The 10,137-nt window shown below is 45.7% G+C and overlaps 1 protein-coding gene across 1 annotated transcript; it reads left to right on the forward strand.

Annotated features, from left to right (window-relative positions):
* The first annotated feature begins 216 nt into the window (after positions 1 to 216).
* Positions 217 to 8,426, forward strand: LOC110491963 (photoreceptor ankyrin repeat protein-like). The gene is made up of 6 exons (XM_021565863.2): positions 217 to 667; positions 3,964 to 4,367; positions 4,761 to 4,890; positions 5,229 to 5,369; positions 6,517 to 6,696; positions 6,980 to 8,426. The coding sequence occupies exons 2-6, from the start codon at positions 4,110 to 4,112 to the stop codon at positions 7,651 to 7,653; spliced, it is 1,383 nt and encodes a 460-aa protein (XP_021421538.2). The 5' UTR covers positions 217 to 667; positions 3,964 to 4,109; the 3' UTR covers positions 7,654 to 8,426.
* The last annotated feature ends 1,711 nt before the right edge of the window (positions 8,427 to 10,137 follow it).

Genomic DNA, 10,137 nt, shown 5'->3' on the forward strand with positions numbered 1-10,137 from the left:
AACGAAAGAGGGAGAAGAATAGGAGGGAGAGAGGGAGAAAGATAGAGAGAAAGAAAGAGGAGAGACAAAGAGAGAGGGAGAGGGAGATGGAGAATAACTTTCAAAGACAGAGAAAGAGAGCAGACCAGGAAAAGAGATACGCAACATAAGGGTAAAAAACAGGGAGAAAGAGAAAGAGAGCAGGCACTCCTGCTCTGCTCCTTGCCAGCCTGTCAGGAGAGCTGCTCCTCCTGCTGTTGTTCCTTGCCTTCTAATCCTCCTGTAAATCTCCTGTAATCGGGATGAGAGCTGAGAGCATGCTGCCTCCCGACTAAATTAGACCAGCAGCTTCAGGCTGCCTGTTGCCTGACTTAGCATTCAGTGTCTATGTAAAGACCTGGAAGGAGGACTGCATGGTGGTGGTGATCCATAGGACAGCCTAGGCTAAGTGACCAAGCCAAGCAGAGCGAGGCACACCGTGTGAGGAGGGAAGGAGGAGGAGGTTGGAGGGGTCTATAGCTGGAGAAGCACGAGTCTGATGTCACTGGGACTCCTCCAAGATCCCAGAGGAAGAGAGGAACAGAGGAGGAAGAGGGGATGCTAATGCAGTGTTGACCCAGGAAGAGAGAGAGAGGGAGTAAACAGAGGAACAAGAGGAGAATACCCTATTGGATAGAGACTTTTTATGGTGAGACGTACGTGTCGTGGATGTGGGGTGGTTTATAACTATGTCAAAGGTCATGGTCCCACTAGTCTGTTTGTTGGGGAGTTTATCAGAGGCAACACTGGTTGTGGGTTGTTGTTACCTTTATAACCTATTTTCTCCTTCCACAGTTTGTTGTTCAGATAAACAACAGAACAGAGAACTTAATCAAATCATATTTTTCAGTGGAAGTTTTTGGAGAGAGAGAAAGAGAGAGAGAGAGGAGGGGGGCTTGTAGCGATACTGATCTTCATTCTTCTGAGAGGAACGACAAAACAGCAGAGGAATGAAAGCAAAGGCTTGTGGGATTAGAAGAGGTAGAGTGCTCCCCTCTGTGTTTTAACTAGATCCTACTGAAAGGAAGCTTTTAGACTAATGAGTAGACTAAGACCATGTATATTGTTAAAAGCCAACCGCTGCGGGGTAGGAAACAACAAAATACATCTGGTGTTCAGGGGAAATGAAAAGAGAGAGTAGCTTACAGAACAGACTTATAGCAAATGTGTGCTCAGCGATGGTCTTAAAACCTCTTAAGGATCTGACAATTTTTTCAATTTTCGCCTAAAATGACATACCCAAATCTAGCTGCCTGTAACTCAGGCCCTGAAGCAAGGATATGCATATTCTTGGTACCATTTGAAAGGAAACACTTTGCAGTTTGTGAAAATGTGAAAGGAATGTAGGAGAATATTACACAATAGATCTGGTAAAAGATAATACAAAGGAAAAAAAACAACCAATCTTTTGTATTTGTTTGTACCATCATCTTTGAAATGCAAGAGAAAGGCCATCGTGTTATTCCAGCCCATCTGCAATTTAGATTTTGGCCACTAGATGTCAGCAGTGTATGTGTAAAGACTGATCAAATGAACAATTGCATTTATGTTCAAAATTTGTATCAAGACTGCCCAAATGTGCCTAATTGGTATATTAATAACTTTTCATGTTCAAAACTATGCACTCTCCTCAAACAATAACGTGGTATTCTTTCACTGTGATGGCTACTGTAAATTGGACAGTGCAGGTAGATTAACAATAATTTAAGCTTTCTGCCAATATCAGATATGTCTATGTCCTGGGAAATTTTCGTGTTACTTACAACCTCCTGCTAATTCCATTAGCCAACGTTAGCTCAACGTCAGGGGACTCACCGATCCTGAAGAAGTTAAAACCCCCAAGGATTTATTTAAACGGAACTAGATCTGATATCTATGTCCACTGATCTCAGTACAAGATCAATCAGATCAATCATCAAGCACCAAGTCTCCCAGTAGGGTGTCCTGATATCTAGGCCTCAAGCCAGTTACCAAACATTATCTTCTCAATGGCGGTTCTAGCTTGTATGGCTCCCTGGACGAACCCCACAACAAACAAGAAGGGGGGGCCCCACAACAAACAAAAAGATGCACCATTCTGCACTAACTGTCATTCTTATTCAGATATTTGGAACAACACAAATAAATAATCATAACATTTACAACTATATAAATATACAAATATATACAAAAATATGACTCATGACTATCAAAAAGAAGTAACAAAGACAAATAGAACAAATTGAAATAATAATAATAATAATAAAATAATCAAATTATTAAACTATTACTAGTGCTAACAAAAAACACACAAATAAAACTAAATTTCACAAATCCTATATCACACAAATACACAAATAGAATAACACACTTAGAAAGAAGAGAACCAGATTATTACACTATTGCACTTCAAACAAGAAACACACAAACTAAATTTCACAACTAATTGCATTATTAATTGCATTAGTACGGTACAAAGTTAGAGGTACTCTGTTTGATAGATTCCCCACGCTCCCCCTACCTCGGGCTTCCAGTGGGGAGACCTGAGGTCAACCTACCCCGCCCCCCTCCCCATCTCATACTTCTGAGTGAGATACCTACCCAGGCAGTAGCCTGCCTAGCTCACAAACTAGAATCAGGGTGCCCACTCCGACAAGGTTAATTGACCCACAGTTCCACACAGTGACATGATATCATTGACGTGATGTGCAAATGAGCAATACCGATTGCTCATATGTCACCATTCTGAATATATTTGTATGTTGTTTTTCATTTTGCATTAATGCATTTATTTCTGTTTTATTTTTTTGTGCGGGTGGGCGCCCCATGCCGCCCCGGCAAGATGCCGCCCTGGGCGGCTGCCCATGTCGCCTGTGCCTAAATCCGCCACTGCTGTCAGGTTGCACAGTGCAGAAGGACAAGAGGGCCGACAATTTCTGACTGCCGTAATGGCTCAGATTACATCACCTCCTGTCAGTCACACCTGGCGTGGTGGGGCTAGGTCCTCCTCAGGTTCTCCTCAGCCTGATCCACACTATAGGAACTAAGCGAGCCAGCCCTAGTCGAGCTGTACTGGCCTGGATACGTATCCCCCATAGTTGATGGAACCGTGCTGAGAAGGACAATGTGAAAAAGAAAATATCTGAACACACGCAATTCAGATGAATCAGGCATTAAGGCTCATTTCAGGTAGGGGGTGAGTTGAGGCTCATCCACTTTAGAACCTCACATGGACTTGAACCAATCAATGGACCTGTCCATACACTCACACCATGCTGTCAATGGAAAATGTAGGAGTTACGACTGTGCTGTCTCAGGTCAATGAGAACCTTAAAAGGATGCTAGGGAGCAAGCTGTTTAACGGATCAAGATTGATTGAAAGATATGGATGTGAGAGGGTCAACCAACTACAGTATGTAGGCTAATGATTAGAAAATGTTTTGTTGTCACATTGGTCATTGATTGTAAGGTAAATACAGCCTTAATGGCTATTCTTCTACAATATATGCCTGCAGACGCCAGCTAGATGGTTTATTTGAGTTGTTGCACTGTGAATCAGAGAAGTTTGAGAGACGCTGTATGAGCAGTTGAACAACACTCTGATCCAAAACAGATGTGTATGTTGGGGAGAGGGAAGACAAGCGTACTATAATTAGGGTACGAACAGGACTTTTGCTTCAACACATAATTGAGCGAGCCAGTTGCTACATCACATAATTGAGTGAGCCAGTTGCTACATCACATAATTGAGTGAGCCAGTCGTTTCACAATGTGTAACTGAATTAAAGGTCTCTGTGTGATGCTCGAGTGTGACAGTGATAGTGTGTGTGTGTGTGTGTGTGTGTGTGTGTGTGTGTGTGTGTGTGTGTGTGTGTGTGTGTGTGTGTGTGTGTGTGTGTGTGTGTGTGTGTGTGCTTGTCTGTGACCCTCCAGACAGTCATATTGTTTGTCTGTCCATTCCTCCAGAGATCCTCCAGGATGCGGTCATTATCAGCAGGGCAGAGGCAGGGTCTTTTCCACCTCCACAGGTTCTGATCCCATCCTTCTGGGGGCCGAGGAGGCCTCTTGATTGGGTTTGATCCCCTCGTCTTGGGGCTCCTGGAGGTCAAGCAATGGCTCATGCACTAAATGACCCGCAGCTGGGCGCCGGCCCATCCGAGGACTCGGAACTCTCTCAGAATGAGTCTGAAACGGCCAGCTTGGTGTCTGAGGACTCCATCATGCCAGACTATGAGATGAGGCGGGGTGGAGGAGGCACCACCTCTACACTGTACGAGGCCTGTAACAGGAACGAGGCGCAAACCCTACAGAGGGTCCTGGAGAGGGGGGTTACTAAGGAAGAAGTCATGGAGCTGGACATCAACGGCAGGGTAAGGATACACAAACAAACAGAAACACACACACACACACACACACACCTTACTCGCCCACACTATCAATAGTAACATAAGAAGTGTAATAGAGAAGTGTAATACTTCTCTCTGGTGTTCCTCACACTACCCACCACTATCATCGAAACCATATTGGCCCCAGATATTGTAAATTAGAGCAGAGTTTCTCAACCTTTGGTCCTTGGGTCTCTGGCATGATGTGGACCGGTCCCTGAGAGGGTTAGCTGACACTAAGTCAGTTACTCGAGTGTTGGTTTTAATGTAAGCGGTCCCACAAGGAGGATGAGCAAAAGTATGCCGGTTGCTGGTGCATGAAAGCATACACCTAGTTAATGACCACATGTCTTTGTTTCTGCTTTGTCCCCATGTCAGAATGGCCTGATGTTGGCTGTCTCCAGAGGCTACGTGGACATCGTCTACGGTCTACACACGTGTCCACTGATAGACATCAACCACCAGGACAACGAAGGCAGCACGGCAGTGATGATCGCTGCCCAGGCCGGTAAGCACCGCCATATTATGATGGCTAGCTTGGGTGAGCAAGAGGTGGCATGATTATATCATACCATTTCAACCTCTAACATGGCCTATGATTGGGTGGTCAAAAGTACTGCAATCAGGGAAGTATCTGGAAAATAAATCACTTTACCGTTGTCGCAGTGCATTCTGTTGAAGCATAAATGTGGGTTGTACTGAAAATGTTCTTTAAAAGTGTATAATAACATACAAGATCAAGTAAATCTGTGGAGTATCAAGATCCCCGGTATTCTGGAGTTTATTTTCTATGTGGTGGTACTGTAACAACAACATTACTAATACCCCCCCCCCCCCCCCCCCCAGGCTACATATCCATCCTCAACTTCATCCTGAACTACTACCCTAAGGTAGACCTGGAGGTGAGGGACATCAGAGGCTTCACTGCCCTCATCAAGGCAGCCATACAAGGCAGGGAGGACTGTGTGTCTTCCCTCATAATGGCCGGTAAGTAGCTGGAGTCAGTCAAATCAAGAATTTGAGTTATTTGAGTTCAGGGTGGGAAAGTCTTCTAAGGGCTATTTTCGTGGGTTTTCCTTTTCCAAGTGGCATAAATCCTCACTCTCCGCACTGGCAATTTGCGAACATATCTTTTGTCTTGTTCTCGAAACAGTAAATGCACAGGTACTAGGGTGAAATGGGTTGTCAATTTGTCAACGTAGAAACAGAATGACTGTTCTTTTATTCATTGTGTTTCTATGGTTATCGTGAAGACTCTGTGTGAAAAAAGAAAAAGCAAGGGCCTGGTCAGAAGTAGTGCACTATATAGGGAATAGGGTGCCATTTCAGACACAGACCAAGTGTATGGTTATGACAGATTTTGATGACGCAGACCTAGCTGAGTTAAGGGACAAATCGAAGGATTTCTAAGGATTTTCCTTTCTGATCTTCTCATCTGATCTGGGACTAGCAGTTTTGGGTTACAGGCTGGATTAGCTAGCCCTGTGTGGATTTACCAGGACTGATATAGGCGCGACTCTGGAAAAATTCCACTCAGTCACACCTGTTACACGTTTATAAGCCAAAGACAGGTCAAAATGATGTTTACCCTATTTACGTAGTGTTCTCCATAAGGAGCAGCGGGTTGGGAGTATTCCTGTGTTAATGTATTACACCGACATGCCTTATAATGTGTTGAATGAATGGTTGAGGACAAGCCTCTGAAAATAGACACGGCTAATAATGACTCCAATGACACATCTAGGAGCTAATTAACCAATTAACCCTAATGGAAACCTTAGGTTCTCCTGCCTCAAAACTGTAGATGCATTCATTTATTCAAGGCCATCGTCATGCTGTCTCGTAATTAGTCAAGGCAAACAAATGGTGAAAATGTTCAATGTTTAAAAAAAAAAAAATCTCCTGTTCTGTATCTTCCTGCACCATTTTGTGCTCCCTTAATGGCCACTTGGTGGGGCAATTATGCTGACTTTGAATACAAGTTACCTTCTGAAAATCTGATCATGCCCAGTTTCCCTCAAGGTTTTATGCATCTGTTCTCTCTCGCTCTCTCTCTCTCTCTCTCTCTCTCTCTCTCTCTCTCTCTCTCTCTATACATTTCCCTCCTCCCTGTCTCTCCCTGACCACTTACCAGGTGCTGATATCAACGTAGTGGACGATGTCAAAGGGAAAAGCATAACAGACTGGGCCCTGAAGACAAGTCGCTTCGAGGTCCTGCAGCGTCTCCGTCGCCTCCAGGCGTGTCCCATCGCCGAACAGTTCTGCGATAGCTACGTGATGGAGTGGCCCGAGCTGAAGGAGCTGGTGGCTAAAGGTTTGAGAGACGAGAACCTGGAGGGTTGCTGGTTCAAATCTCTGCTCCAACTGGGAAAAATATGTTGGGGAGGGATGCAAGCCTAAATAGGCTACATCACCTGTTGTTGTGCCTTTGAGCAAGACACTTAACCCCTAAACTGCTTCAGTGGTGCTGCTGCAGGTATACAGGAAAAAGACACATTTCAGTGTCTCTGTACTAATGGGATGAAAGCGTCTGCTAAATGGCATGTATTCTTATATTGACAATAAAGTAATCTTCTTCTGTCTCCTATCTTCTAAAGCCATGGCCCCCAAGAACCTGACCCAGCGTCTGAAGGACAGCTTGACCTTCAGCTTCCCCAACGACCCTCAGGACAATGGGGTGTTGGACCACATGGTGAGGATGACAACGTCCATCCACAGTCCACTAGTCTCCATGGGCTGCCGGCCACTCTGCCCCACCAGCCCCCCCGAGGTCGGGAAGCGGCGGCTGGCTGTGCCAGAGCTGATGGAAAAGCACAGCAGCAAGGAACTGGAGGAGAGCTCCGTGTGTCATAGTAACGGTGTGAAGTGTTCCTTCACGCCGGCGCCGGCGTCGTCCTCCCTCTTGCTTGCCAACTGCTGCTCAGACACGAAGCGAAGGGGCAGTGTCGTCTCAACGGCTGCAAACGGCGTCCAGAACTTCCTCCCCCATTCCTTGGCGAATCGGAACAGTGTCTTCCCGTACGGCTGCATCCCCACGATCACCTTCACTAAGTCTGCGGAAAAAACACCCAAGAAGGCGAAGAAGACGAAGAGGCACAAGGGCCACCTGGAGCCTCCAGTCTGGAAGTACAAATCGGATAAGCAGGAGAAGAAAAAGGAAAAGGAGAAGTTGGAGGAAGAGAAGGAAGTGCAAGAGAAGGCACTTAAGAAATCTAAAATGAAGGCAGCCAAGGCGGCGGCCAAGGCCAAGGAGCCCGCCAAGGCAAGTTAAACTGCCAGCTGTCTGTTTGTAAACTGCCACAGAGTGAGGGCATAGAACCCTGAGAGAATAGAATGGCCTCTGTGCTGCCATCTCTTACTAACTCCAATCTGTGATGATGTCATATAAGAGGGATAGGGGGACAGCTCCCCTGTGGTGGCCCCTTTCCGGGGCCATCATGGAAGCCCAGTTTCAGCCCTGCAGTGGTGTCTTCAATACATGGGTGGAAACTAGCATCTGAGCCAGACTAAGACTAATGGATGGACTGTTGTTTTTCCTCTTGATTGGGATACGCTGTAAGGACTTCCTGAAATGGCCTGAACATTCCTAGACTTTACTAGTCATGTATCTATCAAGAGGAATATGCTTTTTATATGTTAACTTATTTTGTTGTTTTATTTTTGGGGAGTCAGTTGTTAGAAAGATCAGTAGAGTTTGTTTGGGCTTCCGCTTTCTTAACATACAGCATGTCTGAAACAACTAACTATTATCGAAACTGTGAAGGAACCAGAGCCATAGCAAAGAAATGTCAAATGTCTATCTGCACTTACTGAAAGAGAAGCAGGACATTACCATGAGTTATTCAAATGATGAATAACTGCTGCCAATTCTTAGCATAACAACGACCACAGGAGTTTGCAAGACAGCACAAAGAGATCTGGGACGAGGTGTCATGTACACTCCCTCTCCGGCCTCTAGGTCTCACGCACCTGTGCATCATGACACTCACCTGGACTCCATCACCTCCTTGAGTGTCTTCCCTATATCTGTCACTCCCCTTGGTTCTTTCCTCAGGTGTTGTTGACTCTGTTTTCATGTCGGTGCATTGTTTGTGTTACGTGTTATTTGTTTATTAAAACACTCACTCCCTGAACTTGCTTCCCTGCTCTCAGTGCACTCGTTACCGAATAACACCTCACCTGTTTTTTAAATGTTATTTTTGTGTCAGAGTAATGACGTTGGGTCCGGGAACTGCTACAGACTCTCATGCCTCAACCAGTTCGCCAGGCTCCCCTGTCTCGGCTGTCTCGTTAGGTTCTCATGCCTCAGCCGGATCGCCAGGCTCCCATGCCTCAACCGATCCGTCAGGTTCCTGCGCCCCTGCTGACCCGACAGGTTTCCGTGCCTCAGCTGGCGTGACAGATTCTCGTGCATCAACAGGGGTGACCTGTCCGCTCCTGATCCCCGGGTTCCTTCCCCTTTGACGGTGTCCTGCGGCTAGAGCCGTGCGTCGGGGAGGGGGTACTGTCACGTATACTCCCTCTCCGGCCTCTAGGTCATCAGGCTGCTGATTATCCCGCACACCTGTCACCGTCGTCTCGCGCACCTGCGCCTCATGATACTCACCTGGACTCCATCACCTCCTTGAGTATCTTCCCTTTTATCTGTCACTCCCCTTGGCTCTTTCCTCAGGTGTTGTTGACTCTGTTTCATGTCGGTGCGTTGTTTGTGTTACGTGTTATTTGTTTATTAAAACACTCACTCCCTGAACTTGCTTCCCGGCTCTCAGCGCACTCGTTACACCGGGCTAGTTACATCAGGGACAACCTCAGTTTGACGAGGCCCAGGTTCTTAGATAAGCCAGACACTGAGTGACTTTATTATTACGTGGCACAAACTTACTCAGAAGTCTTAGCTATGTTAACAGATACACTGTAGGTACAGTGCAACTGTTAAAGGTAAACTCGGGCGAAGGATATTGAGACCAGTCTGTAGAGCAAACGAGACAAAATTGGGAAAACTAACTAAACAAACAGACAAAATGTTTTTTTTTGGGGGGGGGGGGGGGGGGGGGGGATAAGATCAAAACTAATGCAAGAATTGCAAAATTGACCAAAAACCCCTCATCAACTTTCATGCCAGTAGATCAACATATCCAGTGAACCCAGAGAAACTTTCTCACACTATCTCTGGAGTATTTAGTTTCAGTTCCCTTTTACAGTTGGGGAACTAGTCAATATAAAGTCAACATTGAAACAAGCGTCTTATGGAGGTCAGAGAGAGGCCAGATTAGAACCCGTGACTAAAGACAGAGAGTGTGTCGCAAATGGTACCCAATTCCCTACATAGTGCACAGAAAGTTCATATATATTTCCAGAACTGCTAAAACCTTTCTTGGAAAGGAAGTTCTAGCGTCAGTCTTATATTCCCACCCCTCGTCTTCACAGCAAATCAAGTGGTTCGACTGCAGTTTAGCCGCTTCTGTAATTCCATTAAGCCTTTCAAATGATTATTTCTCATCTGTTAGAATGTGTCCTTGTAGACCATTTCTTTTCAAAGATTGTTGAATGTCAAAGCAGACTGCCCAGACTTTCCCTCCATTCTATCCAACCCTGTCCCGTGCGATTATTGCACAACAACAAAACAAAGAGTCCCAGCGAAGCCTGGAGAAAACAGAGACACACTGTGCTGCCCATAGACATTGGATGACATATCATTCTCTTTCCGTGGTGTTGCCTGGCACTGAAAGAATTCCCGAGAACAAACCCGGATCCC

The sequence above is a fragment of the Oncorhynchus mykiss genome, chromosome 16, assembly GCF_013265735.2.
Source record: "Oncorhynchus mykiss isolate Arlee chromosome 16, USDA_OmykA_1.1, whole genome shotgun sequence".
Taxonomy (NCBI): domain Eukaryota; kingdom Metazoa; phylum Chordata; class Actinopteri; order Salmoniformes; family Salmonidae; genus Oncorhynchus; species Oncorhynchus mykiss.

What these genes read in the sequence shown, in the direction of transcription:
- LOC110491963 (XM_021565863.2), top strand. Translation starts at nt 4,110, where the DNA reads ATGGCTCATGCACTAAATGACCCGCAGCTGGGCGCCGGCCCATCCGAG. An exon ending in AGCTGGACATCAACGGCAGG is followed by an intron (nt 4,368 to 4,760) that starts GTAAGGATACAC and finishes TCCCCATGTCAG; the next exon opens with AATGGCCTGATGTTGGCTGT. An exon ending in GTCTTCCCTCATAATGGCCG is followed by an intron (nt 5,370 to 6,516) that starts GTAAGTAGCTGG and finishes ACCACTTACCAG; the next exon opens with GTGCTGATATCAACGTAGTG.